The 25,818-nt window shown below is 40.2% G+C and overlaps 2 protein-coding genes across 4 annotated transcripts in view; both read right to left on the reverse strand.

The window, feature by feature from the left end:
* LOC131689989 (uncharacterized) overlaps positions 1-25,818 on the reverse strand; it is a 320,058-nt gene that overhangs the window by 252,072 nt on the left and 42,168 nt on the right. The gene's annotated exons all lie outside the window — the stretch shown is intronic.
* On the reverse strand, positions 1,917-3,156 carry LOC131686841 (uncharacterized). The gene is made up of 2 exons (XM_058970834.1): positions 2,734-3,156; positions 1,917-2,673 (listed from the first exon to the last, which is right to left on the reverse strand). Exons 1-2 carry the CDS (start codon positions 3,154-3,156, stop codon positions 2,200-2,202), a joined length of 897 nt encoding a protein of 298 aa, XP_058826817.1. The 3' UTR covers positions 1,917-2,199.

The raw sequence follows: 25,818 nt of genomic DNA on the forward strand, positions 1-25,818 counted from the left end.
AATGCTCCGAAGCGCAAACGTTATCGTCACACAACTGAGCCATGTGAGCCGAAATGCACAACTTCAATTCCACACTCTGGTGACGACGAGAACAACGAAGAAGTCATTCGCAAGTACAAAGTCAGGTGTAGCTGTTGAAAAAATATGTTATTTCCATCCGCGGTTTTATGATTTTTCACATCATTTGCCACATCCTCATTTTCTTACCTAAATGACGTCAAGGGATTGAATGTATTATTTGTGTTACCAATTTTAAAATAATTTGCAGTATTCACAGACGTCAAAGAAAAGTTGGACCACTGATTTTCTAGGCGTGTACATTGTTTTATTGAACCTCGAATATAGTGATCTATCGTACTCCTAGATTTTATAAACATCAAAATAAAGTAATTCAACAGCAGTCAATAGAAGTATTGTAACCTTAATATGAGTTCAAGTTTTAAAAAATCGGCCGAGAATGCACTGAGAAATGGGTATAGCATCAACTTATAGCGTTTTCGTTTTTTCTTGGTGCTACACCGGTGTAGTGCAAAGAAAGAGATAGACTGACTACACCCAAGTTTAAATGAGTGTAGCACCGACTACACCGGTGTAGTGCACTGTCAAAAACAAAAATGCCATTAGTAACATGACAAGTTACCCGGGGCACCAAGAACCGTCATAGGTGGCCAATGATGTCAAAACGATTTGGACGTGCTTCTGCAAGTAACTTTGCACCCATATTAACATATTTTTCGTCATTTTAAAATCTTAGTGTTATCAGATTATTTGGAAATTTACTGTATGCCGCACTCCTCTACCTGCATCTATGGAACCAGATCTACGAATTAATAAAAACTGTTTAAACTAAGTTTAAACAAACCGGTTTAGCCAGCCCCGAAAAACTTTAAAGGCATTATCTGACACACATACACAGCCATACATACATACACACAAAAATTTTCCGATGTCGACGCACTGATGTCGAATGGCATGTGCCACTTGCTTTATACAAGAAAGGTAACGAGATACCTGGAAGTATTTTTTCGCATTCCTTGAACGTTACTTCATATCATATTAAACTGAAAAATACAGAAAGTGCTCTGGAGATATAATATTTTGAGAAATCAATATCACTTAATTCGCTGCAAAAATATCAATGGGAAAGTGGAGTTTTCCAGACAGAGGTATATGTAATATACACCCGCTCGAAGGTCTGTAGGAAACGAAACTACAGACATGCCAAAATCGCAATCTTCTCGGATAGCCAAGCAGCACTGTTGGCATTAAGGTCGTCGAAATGTGAGTCCAATCTGTTTTGTGAGTGCATCACATCTTTACAACAACTGGCAACTCGGAATAAAGTGATCATATTCTGGGTACCTGGCCACCAAGGAAACAATGGTAACGAAGTAGCTGATGAATTAGCCAGGCGTGGTTCATCAAGCTTGTTTGTTGGACTAAAACCATTTTTTGGTATATCTATCTGTGTAATCAAACTAGAACTGTCAACTTGGGCAAGAGACCAACTACTAAACGACTGGCGTAACGTAGGAGGCGCTCGACAAGCTAAGAAATTCATAGATCCAGATACAACGAGAACCAAAAAACTAATGGATCTAAAACGAAAAGCTTTACGTATAATCACAGGTTTATTTACGGGACATTGTCATGCTAAGTATCATCTGAAAAAAATGGCAAAAGTGAAGATGACAACTCGTAACTACGAGCCCAAGAGCTCGGAACATATTCTTTGCCGTTGTGCAGTACTATTTCTTCGAAGGGAGCGATACTTCGGAAGGCATCTAATGACGCCTCACGAGGTATGGCATACCTCTCCCAAACGGATCCTCAGCTACATTAATAATGTACTACCCGATTAGGACGACACGTGTGGACAAAAAATCGACTCGCTTCCAACTACATTGGATTCAGGCAATTTGTAACGACTTTCGTGGTAGTTTAAAGTGTGTCAGCGTCGACTTACGTGCCAAGTATAATAATAATGTAGTAGACGTTTCCACAATTATATTGAACATGAGCTAATTAATCATAGTTTGGACAATCGAAAAAGATACAATCGCACCACTAGGTGGAATAAAGCAGGCTTTTTTAAATTCATAATACTGCATTATATTTATAAATCATATGATGTAACGGAAAAAAGAATAAGCCTATAAATACGGCGAAAAAAAAAATTAATAATAAATAAATAAAATATTAAAAATCTCCATCAGAATCAGACTTATCTACAACATCATTATTTTCAATAGTATTCTCTACATCCTCCCTATCATCGTCTAGAGGCTCCGGTCTAGGCTCCAGTTCGTTTTTGAAAGCCTCTTTGGTTTCGTTCAGGATCCTTTTTTGTTCCAGCAAGTAAAACTCTCTTGCTGTTTCGTTTAAACCATTAATATCCACAGACATAATGGCGTGGTTTGCCATTCTGCTTAAGGCGAGTGCCTTTTGCCTGCAGTACATCAGTCGTTCCTTCGCAGCAATAGCCAACATATTCCCCGCTTTCGCTATTTCACTTCCGACGTGATTAGAGGCGCATCCTTGGCTCAACCTTTGCGCTTTACAGGCCTTTTGACCGATAGGACGGTCGGAAGATGAAGGCACTGGATCTGGCAGATCTGTTTCGCCTCTGGCCAAATCAATTTCTGCAGCTAACCTTTTTGGAGTGGGTGATTTCTAAAACAAAAATAAAAGCAATAAGCAAAAATAATGGAAGCAATAATCAAAAAGACGTACCTTTACTGTGTGATACTGCTGCCATTTCGGGGCACTTTGCAGTATGCTGTAGCAGTGCATTAAAGTAAATGGAGTCTTCTCCGTCGTTGCAAATAGTGCAATCGCTTGTCTCAAAAAATCCTCAGGAGACGCCCCACTTTGGCAACGGTTCTCGATTTGGGCAACACAACCTGCAAACTTGCTTGCCATTTTACTAATGTGATGCCATCTAGCTTTTATTCCGCTAGGGGCGCGTAGTTCTGGATTACCCGGAACGTGATTTTCGCTGCATATCTCCAGAAAACGATCAAACACGCGATCGTAAAGCGTTTTTGCGCGCTGGTTAATGCCGATGCTAGCGTCCTGCGAGGTGTTCAACCAAGCAGCGCATAATGCCTCGTCCTCCTGCGTAGTCCAGTTGGTTCCTCGTTTTGAAGCACTCATTTTCAATCACTTGTCACTCGGAAACAAATTTTAATGGAATAATCCGAGATGAACGCGTTGCTATTCGGGTTGGCAAAGCATGCTAGATTACCAACTTTATTCGTCATTATTTTGGTTAACAACCGTGTTACGCACCGGTAGTTGCTAACATAAGCTAGATACTTGACACTCTTTTTTATATACTTTAATGAAAATCAATACTATTTATAGGTGGCCTTATCTCAGTTCACTATTTCTTATTACGCGTTAAAATACTGGACCTGAAAATTATATTCTGTACAAAAATCATTTTTTAAATATCTGTGACCAAAAAGACATCTTTTAATTCCAAGACAAACTTCTGATTTCTAGATTTCCTGATGACTAATTAAGGCTTATCAACAAAGTAGAAACATTTGAAACGTTATGATTAATTTTGTTTATTTGACCTCATTTTATCTATTGTATTCATTTCATTCTTTGTATGCATTTCGATCAGTTTATTATCTCATGTACCTTATTCGTATCATTCACTTAATTTATTTTATTCACTTTTTTCGTGTTATGCAATTTTATATTATTTGTGGGGTTCACATATTTTATTAATTTTAATAATCTGACTAATTTTGTTCAGTCATTCATTTTATTCATTTCATCTAGAACGTTACACTGATAGAATGTATTCGTAAATCCCTGCTAATTAGATTCGTACTCACAATTTTCATAAAATATATGAATTTTTCGTACATATGATGAATCATTCGTATTTCTATTGAAACACTTTTATTTTTTATTACGAGTTTTTCGTGAAAACCACGAAACGACAACGAACGGCTTATTACGAAACGGCTTCATTAGGCAAACGAATTTTTCACTATGGTATACGAAAGTCTTAATAATAATATTTCTGAGTACCATTTGTCAAACCGTCAACGTCAACAGAGCTTCGATAGAGGTAGAATATGGAGTCAATAATTGTTGATCACCACGATGATCTCGGTCTGACTATTTAGTAACCGTATCCGTGTCCTCCAGTTTCAGGAAGATTTCCTGAACCTCTTACGCTTCCAGTTGATCCATAATCCGGAGCAGTACGGATTCAGTTGAGCCATCGTGAACTCGTTGGTTTTGTATGAAGAAGTTTGAGTTTTTCTCTGCTGAAGCAATGTCAAAATAGTATGCTATTAAATACGAAAACTTTTCTAAAATGGACGAAATGAATTCGTGCGACCAACAAAATCGTTCATAATATACACAACCGTTTATTAAAATAAACGAGACATTTCGTTTCATTCCCGAAAAATAATGCCGTTTTCAACAACATTCGTGCAATGTACACTGAATATGTAAAATTTACGAAAGCTTTCGTTCATCAAGCGACCATTACTTAACACCACAATTTTTGTAGTCCTCAATAGAGGTGAGCAGATTGAAATAAATTCGATTTTGCCAGCTCAAAAAATTTAAAAAAATCTTTGTTGTCATCGATCATTGCTGTGATCCTAAAAGATCGATTGAAAATAATATGATAATCGTCCGTAATATACGTAAACACTTATTAAAATAAACGAATCATTTCGTTTCATTCACCAAAATGATGTCGTTATCAACGACAACAATCGTGCAATGTACAGCAAATAAGGAAATATTACGAAAACTTTCGTTCATCAAACGGTCATTTCTTCATGCCACAATAAAATCGATTTGGCCGGATCATTTTTTTTAAATTAAAAAAAAAAATCGGTGTTGTCAAACATCGATCCCAAAAGATTGAATGAAAAAAATAATATGCTAATAAATACGAAAACTTTTTTAAGATGAACGAAATGAATTCGTGAGACCAACGAAATCGTTCGTAATATACATAAACGTTTATTAAAATAAACAAAACATTTCGTTTCATTCACGAAAAATAATGTCGTTATCAACAATAACATTTATGGAGTGCATGCTAAAAATGTAAAATTTACGAAAGCTATCGTTCACCAAGCGGCCATTCTTGTTCATGAAATATTTACAATGTACGAAAATTCGTTGCAGAAAACGACGAATGAATTCGTGCATTGTAGGATAAATTTTATCATATTTACGAATTTATATTATCAGTGTAATGAGACACATTTTAATTTATTCTATTAATTCTATTACTTTTTATTATCACTAATTTTTTTCATTTCGATCATTTAATTTTTTTAAAGAAAACAAAATGAAAAAAAAATGATAAAATATATAGAAAGAAAACATTTTAATTCATTTTATCACTTTCCTCATTTTGTTTATTTTATTCATTCTATTCATTTTATTTAGTTTATTAACCCTCTGTTTACCCTGTTATTTATGAACAACCACGTTTTCAAACAGCTATAACTTTGGGGGTAAACATGATTTTCTTACAAAATGTAAAACTAATAATTGTGACTATCACCGTTTATTTGAACGCTACTAGTTACAAGAAATATCTGTAGAACTAAAGTTATTGCACTTGTTCTGATTGGATTTCACTGGACCGGTGCTGCCAGAGACACTGACTGGACATTGCAAACTCAATTATCACAGGCCACTATTCAGCGCGCTGAGTATTATTCACGTGATCTTTGTGAATCCGATTACGGAACATCATATCATTTGATATGCAACTACCCTGTAGTAATGCAATTACTTATCAGGATTTTTGGTTCTCCATACATAGATGAACCTAAGTACAGAGAGCTGAAGCTGAAGGATATGCTATTTTTTCTAACCCAGTGTGGTAAAGAGCTATAATTTTAGCCGTACTTGAATGACAATATCTCTTCGGGGGTGTTATCGTTCTGTTATCTCAATATCCCCGCGGGGGTGTTGATATATCCGCTCACTGCTTAAATAAACATTTGAAATCCCTCCGGGGGTTGGAAGTTTTATTCCTGCTATTGTAGCACCTGCAGATCGTTCAGCATCCCTCCAGGGGTGCAGAATGCTCTGTTTTAATTGTTCTGTGTCGTTACTTTCCTTAACCCTATCCTTACCACTTCCCCAATCATTCCCATCAGGAAAATGATGAAAAGATGATTCTTGGCAAGGCACAAATCTCCGATCAGCATGGGAAACGTGTCATTTGAGTCAGACGCTACTGATTCCTGGTTCCTGATTCATAATGATTTACAAAAACAAAAACCCACGCTTTTCTACTGGATCACTTTCCGGTTAAATAGAGGAGGCGCGTGCCCCTTCATGCCACCCCCTGAAACCGCCTGTGAACCAAACTTAAATGAAATATGGATAATGAGGTAGGTTGTGTCCAAAATCAATAAAAATGTTTTCGGTAGGAAAATTTAAATATCGGTAGTTTTACCCCGGTCGTCTGTTAATCGGTAGGGAAGCCCAAAATCGGTATGAGTACTGATAAATCCTGGTCTAACTTCTCATTTCGCAAAGACAATTTTACCGCACTTTGCTACTTATCCACACAAATGATACAGTGAAATGAATCAGCCACAGGAAACAAAAATGCGAGTACTACTGGATAACATAATTTCGATTGACTTTAAGGATGCAGACATACTCTAGATGGTAAATCGATTGCCTTGCACGCAGCTCACCTAAGTTTGATTTCCAACCCCACATATGGGGTTAGAGATTTTTCTAAAAGAAATTTTTCTAACCTAATAGAAGGCGAATGACCCTAAGTTTAAAATTTCTATAATCGAAACAAATAACCTAGATAACCTACATACAACTGCACCACGCGAAAAACTGTGTATTGATAATGTGTAGAAGTTTTTCTCAAGCACAAAAAATGCAATCTGAAGAACAACATGCGAGATGACGTCGAATACAATAACACCAACACCAAGTCCTCGTGCATATAGATGATGATAAAGTGGACGTTCGTATACATAACCTAGAACCGCGCACTAAACTAGGATTCATTAAACGAATTTTCAAAATTCGAGAAAGTGGAATATGTTACCACTTCGGAAAAACATACACCCATGCAACTAGTGAAAACTCATCTACCACAGAAAACCCAACAATCAACCACCGATGCCCGCTGATAATTCACAATCGGCCGCTCTATCAATGTCGGCTGCATGTACTATATGAGTAAGACAAATCAACTGCACTTCAATAACATCAAATAGTCGTCTAGTACTGGGAAGGCTAGTAATTATAAATAAAAATAAAACAACTTCTTTGGTTTTCATATACTCTTTGTACAACATAGTCTTATCCTCCTATACAACCAAAATAAGTTGCTCAAAATAAGTCTTAAGTAGCATTGATTAACGTAGACGGTTCCAGAAGCCCTACGAGAATGAAAATGAGTTTGCGTGAACCCCACGCAATATGGGCATCAAAATTCATGAAATGAAATGGCGTAAAATTGAAAGGATTAATTATGGCTAAGTCTTTTTGTCTTTTGTCACATTTTGCGAATCCCAATATTGTGTTTTATTCTTGTATTTAGATACCAAAAGAATTAACAATGTAATAGACATTTTCAACTTTATGTTAAACATAATATATCAAGGAATCATAATGTTTATGAATAAGAAAGACACTATTGCACAAATAGGTGGATTAAAACAGGTTTGGTAAGTTTTCTTGGTATTGCTGATATCATCAAATAATGACTTTTTCAAAGGTTTGTTAAAATACAAAATTGACTTTTCGACTATACCATTCTCTACAAATAGAAATTTTTTTAAATGAGCGTGGTTGTATGAAAAGCTTAATGTGTTTAACACAATACATGACATTTACAAGTGAAAATCGCATTGTGTACAATTTAATAACTTCATTTTAAGACTAATTTTGGTAAAGATTGTCAAATCAAATGCACATGTCGTTAGAATCGTCATTAAACATTACTGAGCACCTAATTAATCATTATATCCATTGTAGTTAATCAAGGCAACCAATAGCTAGAGAAGCTCCTAATTTTAAGGAATTTATTGCTCAGTCTTCTACAAAATTACTATCAAGCAGCGTAGCGCATAATGCTACGTATTCTTGCGTGGTCCAGTTTGTTCCTCCTTTTAAAGCACCTATTGTACTCCAATTGTAATATGTATCAGCATTTGAAATTATCATTCGCAAGCAAACTTCCATCCATGAACACAAAGTGTGCAGAAACCGAAGCAAACTGTGCCGTTTGTATCAAATAGCAACTTTTCGATACGTTGCTATCGAGTTGCTAGATTTGTTTACTCGCTACTACTCCAGGTATAAATTGCTATTACCCGCACTCGTACGGCAACCTACGGTGTGGTTGCCGCGTTGTGGTAAAGGTTGCCGAATGCTGTCCAACCAGGCATAGCAACGCATTGGTGCGGGTGCTCTTAGTTCTTAACAACAAAGCAAAGCTGTTGATGTCAATTTTTAGGCATTTCATTGATCGTAGGCCGAGGAATTAATGAATTAGTAAGGCACCCTGCTTAGTATGGTTAAAATAGGTACTTTACTCTACGACTTGTAATTTCAAGTATGTTCGTGTCTCAAAAGCAGTCCAGGGATACTTTCAATGACCACTGGCTTTTCGATAAATTTAAATACTTATTCTGGTAGTTTGAACCATTCTTTTATCATGTTCTTGTTTTGTATAAGACTCATAAACCCATATCTTCAGAACGAGAATTCCGAACGAAACAATTCGCAAGTAATAAGGATGGATGGAAAGAGACTGCATTGTAATCGACTGAATGTACGGCTTCGCTGCCATCGACAATAATATAATTCCCAACATAACCTAGACACCTGACACTCTTTTTTATACACTTCAATGCAAATGAATACTATTGACAGATGGTCTTATCTCAGTTTACTATTTCCAATTACGCTTTAAAATATTGCATCTGAAAATACAATTCTGTGCAAAAATCATTTTTCAGATGTCAGTGACTAAAAAGACATTTTGACGTAGGACTACGTCTTTGTTTTCGATATTGGGGTGCACTCTGCAAATTCTACAAAAATGGTATGTAACGAAAAGTGATATAATTTTAAACGCATATTATTCAGCCATCTCACGATAAATTTTCAAATTTTTTGCACAAATCGCCCCGAAATACTTCTAAGAATAGATTCCAATAGATAAACCCAAAGATTTTTGATATCATAGCATTAAAAAATTAAATAATATACAACCTTGTCAAAATATCACGCATTAACACACAGAAGATAGCGCTTCCCAAGCCCTGTACGACAGATTGGTGTACCTAACGCGCTACGCTTCTATGAATGACGTCATCATCGACTATTTAAAGAACGGACTTGGCCAGACACGCTCAGTTCCCTGTTGAACGGCTGGCGAAGCAGATCACTGCGCTGTATTTTTTACAGCCAGTGTAGCTGAGTTAGAAGTCCGTTACACTGGCTGTGGAGGGACGCTACCCTGTGTCGTCCAACAGGCGACCGCTCCAACTGCTTCCTAAATGCCGCTGTAATGTTGCCAGTAAATTTTTGGTTTAACTAGCACATGTATTTGCTATTTGCGCTTGAAATTAAGTAATGTAGTGGTAGTAATAAGCTTCCCATTTTAATTTAAACGCAAGGACAGTTTTTAAAACAGGATTTGATTAATTAGTTTAGCTCATCTAAGCGATTTTATCAATTCTGTAATTTAAGAGGAATTTTACGGAACTTGGTGAATTTGGCCCCACTTGCAACTGGTATAATCAACCTGCACAAAGTGTTGCATAACGTAGGGCTGTTTTTTGGAACAAAATGTGTTATCATTCAGCCCTTCGCTATGCAAAATCACGATATTATGACAGATGAGCTAAGCGCGGTCGTTCCTTTCAATCGGGAAAGGCCGCGTGGAATTTTGGTGAAATGCGCTAATAGTGTCGTGGTGGTACTAGTTGTCTCTTTCGCTCTACCCATCATCATCATCAGCGTTGACTCATTTTGCATTGAGCGCTTGGGTTCAATGTTTGGGGCGAATGTGTTGGTAGGTAGGGGAACTGGCGGTAAAATGAACACGTTAAGCAAAGTAATTAATTTCTAACTAATAAGTGAATGAGATATTACAATCACCTTATATGTTTCTTGTTAGACATGTTTTGTACATATCTGGTAAAAATAATTCGTCATAAACACATTTTTTCAAACATGATTCTTGATTTCTAAACATGTCCAAAAATAAGACATGTTTATAGCGAGTGGATAAAATGAACATGTGGCGGTGGTAAAATGAACAGCTTCTGGTGACCTGCAAAATGTCCTGTATGTATGCAATGCGCAGCGTTGGAAAGCATTTTCCGATCAATGCAAATATCCCAACAAATCATGAGCTTTGCATACACACAGGGCATTGTGCAGGCAAAAAAATTGTCACGGAAGAATTGAATTTTCATGACGTAATATTAATCATTTTTCAATCCTGTGGCATTGAAACACATCTACAAACTTGGGGTTATCCATGGGTGTTTGAACTTTTAGGATCTGTTTGAGAGCAACTAGAAAGCTTGGTCCATACATGAGATGTGATTATATTGTCTAAAATTTGATTTTTCTTCACCGGTCCGGGTGTTTTTTCCCACACACTAAGTACTAAGAAAATAAATATTTTACATTAAGTAGTATAGTCCTACGTCTACAGTTCATGCAACCCCATAGGGCTGCCCCTTGTAGTTTTTTAATTCCTAGACAAATTTCTGGTTTCTAGATTTCCTGATGGCTAATTAAGGCCCATCAATAGAAAAGAAGAACGAAAACGTGCTCTTTGCAGTAGGATTTTCACAAACACAGAATATTCTGAAACAATGGTTTTGGAATTCGTGAAATTCGTTTTATTCATTTACTTCATTTAACTAACATTTCTAAATTTTATTCCATATACTCATTTACCAGATCATTCATTTCATGGATTATATTCGATGTTTATTTTCTTATTTTAAATATTTGACTTATTTTGAATATATGATCATTTCATTTTAATGTTTTTTTTGCATTTAGCATTTTTTTATTCATTTTGTTTATTCGACCTCATTTTATCTATTGTACCGTAAAACGGGGGAACATTGATCAATTTTTCTACATTTTTTCGAATAACTTTCTTCAAATCAGGTAGATGCAACTGTTTGCATTTTTAAAGTACTGGTACCCATAGATTGAAAACGTCCAGATTGTTTGGTAATTTATTTCGTTTTACTATAAAAATAAAATAAATTTGATGTAAATTATTATTCGTTGTTTTCGGGGTAACTTTGATCAGCAAAATATGTGTATCGAAATAAGAAGTAACGCTCCCAATGGTGTGTAGATTGCAGATCTGCAGGCGATTTTTCGACCCGATATTGTGTCGTCTCGTAAGGGAACGAAATTGCGTGGAAGGATACGGCCGACTTTTATCGAACTTTTTCGGGAAAATTGTCGAAATAAAATAGCAATAAAAATCTCGGATTTTTAAAATTAATTATTGGACAAAAATGCTTACGGTTTCTAAAAAAGTGATCAGTTCAATTGAAGTTGGTTGATTTCATTAATATACAAAGAATTGTTTGAACAGATTGAAACGATGCAGGAAAGTGATATAATTTTCAATTTGAATTTGTGTTCATAAAAGGTACATTAAATGACGAGATAATCCTTGTCGGTAGATGCTGAACATGTTTAGAATATGGTTTGTATTTTGTTTTGATGACTTTGTTAGAGGGAATCATCTTATCGTACGTTACTGAAAAAAGTCTCATTTGATCAATCTTACCCCGGTGATCAAAGATACCCCGTTTTACGGTATTAGTTTTTTTCTTTGTATGCATTCCGATCAGTTTATTATCTCATGCATCTTATTCGTATCAATTTGATTTAGATTAATCATTCTATCCATTTCATGAATAACTTTTTTTTCTTCATTATTTTAAATTTTTATTTGTTTTATTATTTTGCTTCAATTTATTCAGTTTATTCGAAGGGTTATTCGTGCAGGACTCGAAACTGTGCTTATCTCACATCTAGTTGCTTGCCGACTTTGCGCGTGTTCGGCAAACTAATGAATAATACAACAGTGATATGTCTAAGAAATGTCTCATCTCACTGATAGATGGATTAAATCGTTTTTTTTCTATAGGATCAAATATCCGTGAGGTGGAATAATTTCTGAGGATGAAAATAGAACTTAGGTTTACGGAAGTTGCCTATCTTCAATATCATAGTTTCTTTTTTTTGGTTCAGTATAGTTTCTCAGATTTGTTGTTTGTATTGTTCGCTCCAGATATTTTTAATGTTTTACGTGATTTATGCCGTTTAAACGTCGTTTATCGCATTAATCAGCGCAGAATTTTATTTTTGGTCTTGATATTGTGAAATTTAACAGCGTTTCCTGTTTGTTTTTGTGTCGTGTAAAATCTAGCGAAAAAATTCAGATTGTTAATGTCACCTGTGTGTAATTACTCACAAAAAACTCACGCACTCACTTCGCCATCTGCACGGAGGTAGCGGTAAGTATCTCCACATTGCAACATGACGTGCAGTGAGACGAACTCGAAAAGCCGGACCTAGGACGGGTAGAGAGTAACTATGAGTTTCAAGTCATGCGACTCTCCCGTTTAATGGGATTGAGAAAATAGCCAGTCGCGGCCAGTACCTGGTATGCAGTTTTTTTTACAACGGAGAATGCATTTACGCACTGACCCAGTACACGTGCTTAGTAGTTGCCAAACTACCACACGGAAGTGCACTGGAGTGTCGGGCTCGACCAGGACTAAACTACCTAACGGGTAATACCGACCAAACTCCATTGGGCTCCGCCATCTTTCCCCCAGGATCTACCTCCCGGCATTACTTCTGGGGGGATAGAAGTACTTAATGTGCTCACTTACTTTGGGTGCTCGCTCTGTCACACCCTGACACTCGCTCTGATACTCCATGTGAGGCTTCTTGGGTGCTCACGTTTAACATACCATGTGAGTCTGACTTGTGTGTCACCTCTAGCATACCATGTGAGACTGACTTGGACGCTCACCCTACACTCCCCTGCACGCCGCGAGGTATCAATAGCGATAGGTACCAACATTCTACGCTACGACCCTCCCATCTCGGCATGGGCAGTTCATACACACCTCTATTCACTCACTCTTCTGCTATGCTTCGGCGTGACTACCGCGGTTGCCACCCGCTGCGACACTCTAGCCTCAGCATGAGCAGACCATTCGCTTACTTCTCCGCGCTCAGCCCTTTCCGCTCTAACTAACCAATCACAAATTAGTCATGCTTGTCGTCTGCTGCTCGGTGCGCTAGAATCTCTGCAACCTGCAGGCAATCTGAGTGGTTGCACTCAGATGAGACTGCGTTCCACTTCTTCACCGCTTGACACATCCTCTGGATAAGGGTATCAGGGGTTGTGTCCCGGCCGCAGACGTCTAGCATTGCTCTTCTTTCGACGTCGAAACGAGAACATACGAACAGCATTTGCTCCGCAGTTTCGTCAACCCCTGGGTAGTCAGGGCAGACGGGGGCCTCCGCGTGCCCAAACCTGTGGAGGTACTGTCGGAAGCAGCCATGGCCTGACAGGAATTGTGTCCGATGGAAGGTACCTTCCCCACTACCCACCCAGCTCGATATGTTACGTATCAGCCGATGGGTCCACCTACATTTTGAGGAGTTATCCCACTCGCGCTGCCATCTGGCGACCGAAACCACCCTGGTACGCTCGCGGACTCCTCTAGTGCCACGCAGCTCAAAACACTCCTCGTCTTCCCGGATGACCAGCGCGATTAGCATCATGCTCGCTATCACGCAGGATGCACCGTGTGATACCGTGCGGTAGGCAGATACCACTCTGAGATACATCAAGAGGTAGGTGCTCTCCAGTTTCCGAAGGTACTGATTACCCCGAGTACTTTCGTCCAGTTCGGGCCGATAGGATACGGCAACGCCTGCCAGTAGCCTACGTCTACCTGGCGCACACCTTAGAGCTGATGGATATCATCCTCGATAATGCCGCAACAGCCGTCGAAGCCCTCTTGCACGCATAGTCGACATGGCTGCCGAAGGTCAGCTTATCATCTATGATGACCCCAAGACTCTTCAGACTCCGCTTTGAAGTGATCACGACTTCTCCCACTTGAATAACTGCATGTTGTACTTGCGGTTGTTGACGATAACCACCTCCGTCTTATGTAGAGCGAGCTCCAGGCCTCTAGCGCTCATCCATTCCGCCACAGTGCTGTTCACGTGTGCTGCGGTCAGTTCTACCTCGGGTATTGACTCCCCGTAGACCCACAAGGTTACATCATCGGCGAAGCCGAAGATCTTGACACCAGGAGAGAACTTTAGTCTCAGAACCCCGTCAAACATAAGGTTCCATAATACCGGGCCCAGAATCGAGCCTGTGGTAATAGGAACGCTTCTCTGACCGGCATCGGTCTCGTATAGTAGTACACGGTTCTGGAAGTAGCTTGCCAAGATCCGGTACAGACCCACCGGCAGGCTAAGCCGGTGTAACAAGAACGCGATGGCATCCCAGCTTGCGCTGTTGAATGCGTTCTTCACATCAAGTGTCATTAACGTACAGTATCGAATACCTCGCCTTTTCCGTTGGATCGCTATCTCGGCGGTCTTTACCACTGAGTTGATAGCGTCCACCGTGGACTTACCCTTTCGAAAACCAAAGTAGTTGCTTGAGAGGCCGTCCGTACCTTCTGAGTACGGGGTTAGCCTGTTGAGGATGATCCTCTCAAGCAGTTTGCCCGTCGTGTCGATAAGGCAAATTGGTCTGTACGCCGATGGGTCGCCCGGTGGCTTCCCGGCCTTCGGCAACAGTACCAACTTCTGCCTTGCTGTCTTGAGAGCGCTGTTTGGAACTCCATCAGGCCCTGGAGCTTTGTTCGTTGTTAGGGAATTAATTAGCCACTGCGTGTAACGCTTCATTCGTCACCGGAGCCGCACCTACAATGCCTTGCGGCGCAGAAGGCCAGGGACTTGTGGCTCGAGACGGGAAGAGTACTTTGATAATCCTCGCCAACCGGTCCGGTGACCGTTCGGGGGGTGAAGAGCCACCACGATCCTGTAGACGTCACCCCACGAATTCGCGTTGGCACACTCGCACAGGTTGTCGCTCTATTCCTGCTCTTAATGGCCTTATTAAGGGTCAATTTCGCTGCTCAAAGCACTTCACGGCGGTCCGCTCTTACCTCCTCGGTGCGGGCTCGTTGCGTCCTACGTCTAGCTTTGAGGCAGGCTGATCGTAGGGCTGCAATCTCGGCACTCCACCAACATACCGGGCGTCTGCCATTTCTCGGCAGGGTTTTCCTCGGCATGGTGGCGTCGCATGCGCTGGACAGCTAACAGCGCATTCCTGCTTAGACTGTCGGTGTTGGCCTCCAGTCCCAGAGCCGAACTTGGCAGGGATCCTCTGCCTCGTATGGTGCACTCCGTTGACCTAAAGCGTATTGCTAGGTGATCACTATGCGTGTAGTCCTCGTCTACCCTCCAGTCCATGCCTGGAACCAGACCTGGGCTGACAAACGTTACGTTAATCCATGACTCGGCCCCATTCCTACGGAATGTGCTAGTGGAACCATCATTGACTAGCACTGCGTCGAGTTTCGCAAGCGCCTCCAGTAGCGCTTGGTCCTGCTATTTGTACAGCGACTGCCCCAATCCACTTCCCAAGCGTTAAAATCTCCCGCTATGACGAACGGCTTCCGACCCACTAAGTCGGACGAGAGCCTGTCGATCATCTGGTTGAACTGTTCTATAGGCCACCTTGGCGGGGTATAGCAGCTACAATAGAACACACCATTGATCTTGGCAATCACGACACCCTCCGCAGAGGAGTGCACTACCTCCGTTGTACAAATTGCCGCCATCCTAGACCCGCCCACCACACAATTGCCGTTATCGGCAGAGACGTTGTACGGGTCGGATAGGAGGGCGACATCTGTCCTCGACTCCGAGACCGACTGCCACAGCAGCTTCTGGGCAGATGCACAGTGGTTAAGATTCAGCTGTGTTACTTGCACGGCTTCTTCTTACTGGCCTCACCGAAGGGACACGAAGGTCCACCCATAACATGGTTGCGGTCTTGCTTCTTACTGGCGCGGATAAGGCATTTTGGTACCCTATCGCATTTCTGCGCCTTGTGTCCCTCTTCACCACAGCGACGATACAACTTACTTCTGTCTGGACCCTTGCAGTCGTAGGACTCATGGCCGGACTCTAGGCACCGATAGCACCTGTCCACTGAAGGCGGCTGGGGTATGACATACTGACCAGCCGATCGTCAGCTTCCCTCTCTCGATGATCTTTTTGGTTTCCGCAACCGGTTGCCTGAAATAGGCTACCTGCGTGCCAAAGAGTCCCTCTCTTAGGCGTACTCTTAGGTCCGCCCAATCTCAGCGCCACACTGCTTCATGACGGCAGAGACGACGTCGTCTGCGTTTGTAACCATCCAGTTGCTTGCAGTGGAGGGTCACTTCCGCACCCAACGACCTCACCTGAGCGCCGTCACCCAAGACCTCTTGGGGCAACTTCTTGTACGCCGCCCCACTAGTTTGCGCACCTCTTTTCAGTATCAATATCATTTCGCCGGCCTTGGTGCGTCTAACGCTGCGCAAATCCTGTCCTAGAGCCGAGAGCCTTTCCGCCGCCCGCATCGATTTGAGGACGTCGGCATCCTTGTCCTTGTCGGTTTCCACCAATAGAGCCTCTCCTCTATCCTTGACCTTCTTTGCGGGTCGAGGTGAGTTCGACTTCCGCTTAGCCCTGCTGACTGTGGCCCGGCACTTTGCGCCCGGTTGGTGCATTTCGCCTTCTTGGGCCGAGAAGTCACCTTCTCGGGTCGACGCCCTTCGGGATCCTTTGCACCCCGGTCTGCACCGTTCAAACGACGTTTGGCCTTTGTGGTTGCGCGTCGTTTGGCGTTGCTTCGTGCACCTTCGCCTGGTGACTGCCTGGGCCGCTTCGAGTTAAACACAGTCTTGCCCTCTTTGGCCGTCAAGGCGAAATCAATCGCCTCTTAGGCCATAGTAGCTCCTCCAAGGAAGGTGAAGGCCTCAGTTTGGGTGCCTTTATCGGCCTTCTCTCCTCCCGCCATCCGCCTGACATAAGCGTCTTGCGACTCGAACAGCCTGGCGGAGCACCAGCAGGTTCTGTTTCAGTTCCTTGCTGATGTTCTGCTTTCCGCTTGTAAACTCGATGATATTATCGAGTTGCTTGACTACCACCCGCATCGCGGGTAGTGGCCTGCCGAGCGTGTTGATAGGGCTATCCCCTACCACTACTGAAGAGACTCTGGTGCTGTTGGTTGCAGCCTCCGTCGGTCCGCTATCCCCCCTTCTGGGAGGAGACCTCGCCAAACCCCCTTTGACAAAGAGGTTCTCCACCTCCATCGCCAAACTTCTGTTTACAGTATTCTTAGTGTTTTCCGTTTTGTTCCCACGAATAGCTAGGGAAAGAAAGTCAACCCTCTCTGAGCCCCGCTTGACAGGGTAAGGGCAAAAAAAGTGTGGGGTGCGCCCTGGTACCGCACAGAGTTGGGGTTCGAAGTGTTAATGCCCCCCCCCCGCCATTCATCCCTCGGCACGGGACGCGTTACACCTTGGAAAATTTTACGGTTCGGGTTTTGAGGCCCGCCCGTTGGCACCCTCTCATTCCGATGCTACAGCAGAAGGCTGTTAGCACCCAGCCGACGGCGGTCTAACGATCGAATGTCATCAATAGACTCGCGTGAGGGCATGAGATAGAAAACTTGTGAGTACGATGTTATCTCACCATTTGACAGCACAACTGTTATTAGTCAACGCTTACGACATGGAGAACAAAAACCCAGTACAGCAAAAGATTTCAGCCACCTCCGGATACCACACGGCTGAGATAGACATACGACAAGCACATAACAATTGTACACTAGTACTAAAATCTAAGAGATTACTACTTTTACATTTCATTAATTAGCCTGTGCACGTTGATGAAGTCGACCGATAAATCGACCAACAATGATCTCCTCTTCGAGCCGTGTCCACCAACATTAAGCTGTAGAACAATGTGTGCAAACACGGCCCACAGCAAAAGTCAATTCACGCTGACCCGCCAGTCGGCCACGCCAGCTCGCACAGGCTAATGGTTGATCGATAGATTGGGCTGGTGCAGAGTATAAAAAAACAAAGCATGAAAAGGCCCTCAAGCCCTCTCGGTCTCTTCGATGCACCACTTTCGAAGCGTAATGCAATAACCATCTTAAAGCAGTTGTCTGTCAGAGGTTCTTTAAAACTAATGCACAAATATGCTTGATGATTTTTGCAATACTGTCAAATCTGTCAACCAAGGGGAGGGAATTATAAAACGTTGTAAATAATTGAAATTACAATTGGAGTATCCAGTATATCCTTGTTGTTCATATTATTTCACAAATTTGCGAAACCATAAAGAGCGAATCGTTTACTCGGGTTTCCCGACACGATTTCAGAGTCGTTTGTCACTGTCCGGCGTTGTTCTGGAAGGAAGCGCTGATGTGTGCCTGCAGTTATTTAAGCTTACGCCAAACAAACACTCCGCGGAACGAGCAATCTCCTTCTTACTTTTCTACCCCTGAACGAATGGTGGTGACCCCGCGGGGCTGTTCCGGGAGACGCGATGATGATACGGTGAATTATTGGAGCTCTACTTGGCCCGTTGTCCGATGGTGCTCTATACATACGTGCAATAAAATTAGTTCCAGACCTAAATATCGTTTGTCACAGTCCTCACTGTCGTCCGAACGCGGTCGAATCCAAAGCTCTGGTGTCAGAAGACTCAGAACCACCACGACGACGATGATGACGATGAAGGCCGGTCGGCATTCACCGTGTTCACGGATGCTGACCCTTTCTGGCCAGGATGGAAGCAAGGCCGGCTTGGTGGATGCTGACTAGCGTTGCGGAGGTGGCCAGTAGTGGTTATTCTTTGTTCGGCGCTTTTTCTCGGGAACCAAGCAGTTTTTGTTCACTTTTTGCTCATCAATTTTCATCTTGCTTTGGCTGGTCGCGAAGAGGCTTTTTCTTCATTAAGTATGTGTCACGTAGCGGTAGGAAAATTATTGAGCTTTTCGCTAAAACAGGACCACATGTTTGGTGAGGCAATAATTAAACCATCAAATGAAGAACTGATGTTATTTTGCAAGATTTTCGTTGTTCTGAATTTTGAACTTTTTGGTCAAGCAGATGTTTAAACTCAATCGCTAAAGTACACACGTGAATTAACCAGTTTTTTTACATTTAGAATCAAAGCCTTCATGCACATGGATAATTTCTGCGAATGTCTAAAAATGCTATAAATATGCGCGCGTGCATTTCAACAGTCTTAAAAGTGAAGTAAAAAAAATGCTTCAAGGTTCATTCAATGCCCAAATGCACATGTTCCTCCAGTAAGTAACGCTGGAGATGCAATAAAACCATGAATGTACTGAAGAGATTGAAAGCAAAAATAATTGATTTTTATCACATAAATCATTAGCTGCTACGCCGTGACCCAGCTCCGCGGATCAGCAAAAACGAAGTGCGGTAGTGTTTAGGGGCGGTCAATCGGGGGGAAAACCCTCCGCGGCCCGCCAAAACGGTCCGGATTATTGTAGTTTATGGATGGTCAGGATTTGTGTCAAAATGTTGTGGTGGAATGCCATCGGAATATGTATCGGCTTTGCCGACGCCCGTGCCGTCGCCGTCGCCTCTGGGTGGTTTCGCTTTGAAGCGCTTCGACGAGTGTGGAATAGATGACGACGACGACGACGACGCTCGAAAGAACAAAGAACAGCTCTTACAGCGTAATCGTGGCTGGAATTCGATGAATCAGTGCCAAGAGGCCCCCGGTACATAAAGCCTCCATCCATATGCTAGTTCGTTCGATTTGTTCGGGTCGACTGGTGGCTGCCACCTCATTGCTTCGCGATGCCAAATTGACATCCCGATTGGAAAGCTGAGAGGAGCCCCGTCGGACTGAGGGTCGTCTGGGATGGGGGATCTGTTCTTTTTAGCCCCCGGAAGGATGGTTTGTAATGTAATCTGACCTTGGCAAATGCGAGAAGAGAAAACAAAAGCTATTTTTTCGGGGGTTGCTCAGGAATAAGCAGACCGTGCTTCTTTGGCCTTTGCTCGAGAGCTGATGGGAATGGCTTTCGGAAAGCTGCTAAATAGACAGCAAGATCCGTATCAACTACGAGGCCGATGGCGCGAATCGCGAACAAAATAGCTTCCAGCGATAAAGTATCTAACCATCGCTGTTGAATTTTGATAGGGGGAAAGGCACTCGGTTGTGTGGTATCTTTGAGTTTGAGCAGTTCAGCAATGATGGGGGAACATTTCGATATATCTGACAGTAGGAATACGTTTTCTGTAGATGCTGGCTTTATATTGCCGTTCACGCGCGCGGTGTACATTTCAGCCGCCCATAATGGGGATGAACCTTCTTCGGTGCTTGAATTGTTGTGCTATCGGTGTTACGAAATCGGCAAACCATTTTTGCTAACGGGCGCCGACCGTACGGAATAGATTTCCGAGCGCAGAGTACTAATGGCCTTCCCGGAATTGTAATTGCGCTGACGGAATATTAACATGGATATCGGATAGCACAACGATGACATGAGCTACTTTCGATCTGTTTTGCATACAGATTTCCATCATTATCGACAGCGTGTTGGAACGGGGCGCGAACGGTGGCGGCATTCCAGAATGTTTTCGTTCAAACAACTAATCAACCTGCTGCTGAATGTGCTTCTGTTGCTATCTTCGCTACTACTCCGAAGGCTAATGAGCTCAGATTGACAGCTACGGCGCAGTTCGTGACATATAACGAAATTTAGATGCTTCTGAATTAAAGCAGGTTTCGGATGGAGTAGGGGGTGGGGCCAGTGTATGTAGTCTAGTGTAACCTATAATCAAATTCAAGTTCATTATCTCGTTTGTCCTAAGTTGTGAATTGGTTCTCTTTGAGAAAATGTTCCCTGTTTCAAAGTAATTTTTTTTTCGTTCCGTTCATCATTACATCATTGTGAGCTACACATAACTTACGAATACTTTTCAAACAAAGCGTAGATTCTTAATTTCAATGTGCCATTTTCTTATAACTAAAGATCGTTTCATAAAGAAAAAAGTACACGTCTCAGAGAAGATTTTTTTAAGTTGAGAATATTTGCCCCTAGCATCATGCGTTGCTTTAAACCGTGACTTCTACCAATCTTCCAATCTGTGACACCATATACATACACAAATCACCACGTAGTCTATCTAGTAGTAGAAAATAGTATTCTCACATTCATGACTTCATTTTAAACTGGAATCAGGAATCAGTAGCGATTGGCTCAAATGGCACGTTCCCCATGCTGATCAGAGATTTGTGCCTTACCATGATTTGTCTTTTCATCACTTCCCCGATGGGAAGGATTGACGAAGTGGTAAGGTTGGGGATAAGGAAAATGACGACACAGAGAACATAGACAATACGGAAGCATTCTTCACTCCCAAGGGAATAGACACTTCTTGAGGAGTGGATACATCAACACCCCCGATGAGATATTGTCATTGAAATTCGGCTTAAAACCGAATTAGATTTATAAACTTTCGCCGTGACTTTTTAGAAGCCATAGTTCAGTTTAAACCCTATTTTTCGTTAGAAAGTCTAGAGAACAGTCGTCGATACTGCAAAAATACTGTTGTATTTTCTCTGTAAGCGACATGGTTCTCTAAACTTCCCAGCAAACTGACCACAAACCAGGATTTTGAAAATCTAGCCACATCAAAACATCAGTACTCTTCAAACATTTCTTGGGATTCCACGGAATGTAAAGGAATGGCTTGTTCAAGTATATAATACCTTAAGGGGGGATAAGGGTTTCAGCGTGAAAAAAACACTTTCTTTGTGAATTTTTTAGAAGTTTGGGTGAAGCAAATTGATCAAAACTTTTGTACATTATAACATATTGAAAAAAAACGATTAGAAAATCCGCATTAAAAGTCTCGTAAAACCGCGGAAAACAGTGTGAAATTAATGACATGAATGAAAGGCAAAAAATGAGCGATATTAATAAAAAATTAAACAGAAGACGGGCATAACGCAGTTGGTAAAACGATTGCCTTGCACACAGCTCTCCTGTGTTCGATTCTCAACACATAAGGTTTGAGATTTTTTAGAGTTTTTTAACTCTAAAAAGAGACGAAAAATTTTCTCTAATCGAAATTAGAATTACTCCTCAGGGGTAAAACTGAATGAAAACTATTTTGTGTGTGAAGGGGAGAATACATACAAGCCTGAAGAGTGCAATACATATAACATGAGTAAGTTACTGCAACTTGTCAGTATCTGGCAGATCGTCTTGGACACCAGATAGTAGATTATCTGCCAGATACTTATCAGACGAGGACGAAACTCAAATCCATGACTTACTGAAAATTAAATGAAAAAAATAAAAAAAAAAACAGAAACAAGATGTTTCTGAGGAATTTGAAAACTTTAGAATAGGGGAACATGGGAAGACTTGACCAAGCGCAAAATTCTATTATTAGCTATGGCGTGTTCTATTAGGGTCTTAAAATTTATTCAAAAATATTTTTATATTTGTTTCGACCCCTTAAGGTAATTTTAAAATTTTGGAATGAAAAATACTTTCCTTATATAAAATATTCCGTAATTAATAAATTAGTGTTACATGATGTAATTCTTTATCAAACTTTGTATGGGCATATCTACTCGACTAAAAATTAGTTTTTAATTACTCATATATCATCTTATTCCATATGAAGTGGTGAAATGGTTTTACATAAATCGGAACATTGGAATAGTTATTTGTACGACATTTTAGGCAATAACTAATGTTGGGGTGACTTGACCAAGTGGAAATAAGCTGATTCAAAGATTCAAAATTTTAAATATTTACTAGGCTGTGGTACTTACTGTTAATGTTAAACACGTCACAAAAATATCCAACCTCAAACATCAGTCTATATCTTTTAGTACTAGTAACCAAAGTTAGCAGTAATATGGCTGATTTCGTGAAATGCATAAAAAAATGAAATTTCTGAAATGCAATCCTTTTATATTTTTACTGGTACGTAAGGATCTCAACAATATGTAAGAATATGAAGACAGCATGTTTTATGTCTTAATTTTTTGCTTTGATTTTAAAAAATTCTCTTGGTCAAGGCTCCGCGCTCATCTCTGAAAAACTTTGATAACTTTGGAAAAAGTAAACTAAAAATTCTACAAAAATTCAAGAATACGCACAATACTGCTGCGCATTATGTTTAAATGAGTTTTGAAGGATTGAAAACATTTTCAGAAATTTACGTAGGTTTAACTGAAAACCTGGTAAAGCCTCCATATTCCACTACAAGCGTAGTTGGTAAATCGATTGGCTTGCACGCAATTGGTTTGATTCCCAAACCCGAATAACATTGCACAGTGGTCCAGAATGCAAATTTAGCAGGAATCTTGAGATTTTACTAAAACTAAACACCTTAGCGTTATAAAGTCTTTCGAGAAATTTTCGTAGTATGCGAACTCCTTCTTTTTGTTAAAACAACAGTTATGGTGGTTCTAATATTACCAAGATAAAAAATTTACCTATTTAATCATTCTAGCTAGAGCCAACCTAAACCTTCAGTGAAGTTGTAGAACGACAGATTTTGAAAAAGTTTGCTGAAGACATGTAAACTCTATCTGTCATACTTTTCATTTTACAACAAATATAAAATCGATGGTTAGGGTGTTTATTAGAAAAACTGTTTTATTCAAATAACTTTTGCGGTATTGATTTAAAACTTAAGTAGTCTTCAGCCAACTTTAAAATTGTTTTAAGGCGAATAATTTTTTTCATGGCACCACATATCTAACTATTTTCGCGGAAAAGTTATGATCACTTTTTCGCCAAAATGGAGTTCTTTGGAATAACAATATCACTCATTGGAGCAAACAAAAGATAATTCTTCTTCAACTATAAATAAAGTAATGATTAGAGTTATAGTTGTGCAAAAAATGGCGAAAACGATATTTTTTAGAATTTTATAAATTTGATTTCAAAGAATCTATTTTTGGCATATTAAGTGTTTATATCTTGTGAATAATAGAAGCTAGAGTTTTGATGTGTTAGAAGAAACTGTTCGTCATCCAAAACTCTGAAAAACATTTGAAGGATAGGTTGGAAAAAAATTAAAACTGAAAAAGTTGAATTGAAAATTTGGGTTTTCTTTAATTGACTCATTGTAATATATTTAAATTTACAATACTTTTCTATTATTTTAAATAGTGGGTAGAGTGGTTCTATTTTCTATCAAAATCTGAAAATTAACTTTTAATTGGTTCAATTGGTGGTTTCGCTGTCTTCCAGGAAATTGAAGAAAATTAAATTTCAAAAAGCTTTGTCGAAGACACTGGAACCCTATGTCTTGTACTTTTCATTTTACAACAGATTTGCCAAAAAAAATTAATGATTCTTAAAAAATGGTTTTCTTTATATAACTGTTGCAGTTTTAATTTTTCATTAAGATCACCTTAGAAATACTTTCAGATATTTTGAAGGAGAACAATCTGTCTTAATATACCGAACCCCTAGCTTCTCTCGTTAGAAAGACCGCTGTGTGACCGCACTCTTCAATCCGTAACTCCGGAACCGAAAGTCCGATCAACTAAAAATTCAATAGCGTCTTATGGGAGCTTTATACCGTTCATTTGAAACTTAGTGTGGCTCAGCCATTTCTGAGATAAACGAGTGACATTATTTGACACACACACACATACACACAGACATTTGCCGATCTTGACGAGCTGAATCGAATGGTATATGACACTCGGCCCTCCGGGCCTCGGTTGAAAAGTCGATTTTTACAGTGATTGCATAGCCTTTCTTTATATGAGAAAGACAAAAAGGTTCTTGGGGTGAAGGGGGGGGGGGTTGCTTCTCTAATCTTCCGGCCATCACATTGTCGTGACCGGAGCTTTCCAGAGTCAACTTGTGTCTATTCTCGTCAACTTTGTTCCAAAAACTGAAACTTGATTGTCTGTCGCAACAACCAAGGCCTGCTCATCTAAAATCGTTATTTCCATACGACTTCATTGCACCAAATACAGTATATAAGTTAAAGTGATTTGCATGAAATTAAACAAGTACACTATAACGAATATGGATTACGATTTCTCGATATGTTAATATTATATTTTTTATTTCTATTCTCTTATCTCCTACATCTTCCTCCTCTTCTACTCTATTTGTGAATGTGAATTAAGATATAATAAGGTTTTTGTGTAACTCAGATACAAATTTTAATGATACAAAAAGTCCCGACTAATAAAATTATGCAAGCCATAATTTATTCTGACTTTTGTTTCTAACAAATAGCTTTTCATATGAGATTCTCTAATTAATTTGGATGCCTTTTACTATTCATTTTCTAGTATAGATTTTGCACTCTACGTTTTATTATTTTCTGATTCTTATTATTTATGTTTTATTATTCATTCTATTCTCTTTTCTCTTCATTAGTAAACACTCTTCACTCTTAGTATTTATTCTTTATTTATTATTTTACTATTTACTATTTAGTCCTCATGCTATACCTTACTCTTTATTTCTTACTCTATAATCTTAGCTTTTTATTCTTCATTTTTTGCCATTTACATTTTAAACATTACTGTTTGTTTTACATTGCTCATTCTTTGCTCTTTCTTCTGTATTTTTTACTGTAGTTAGTTACTTTTTTTGGTCTTTACTCTTTACTTTTTTGATCTTTAGTGTAA

This window comes from Topomyia yanbarensis, chromosome 3 (genome assembly GCF_030247195.1).
Source record: "Topomyia yanbarensis strain Yona2022 chromosome 3, ASM3024719v1, whole genome shotgun sequence".
Lineage (NCBI taxonomy): Eukaryota > Metazoa > Arthropoda > Insecta > Diptera > Culicidae > Topomyia > Topomyia yanbarensis.

Excerpts from the sequence above, each read along its gene's own strand:
- LOC131686841 (XM_058970834.1), bottom strand. The coding sequence starts at position 3,156 with ATGAGTGCTTCAAAACGAGGAACCAACTGGACTACGCAGGAGGACGAG. Across the intron at positions 2,674-2,733 it reads AGCAGTATCACACAGTAAAG|AAATCACCCACTCCAAAAAG; the intron begins GTACGTCTTTTT and ends TTTTTGTTTTAG.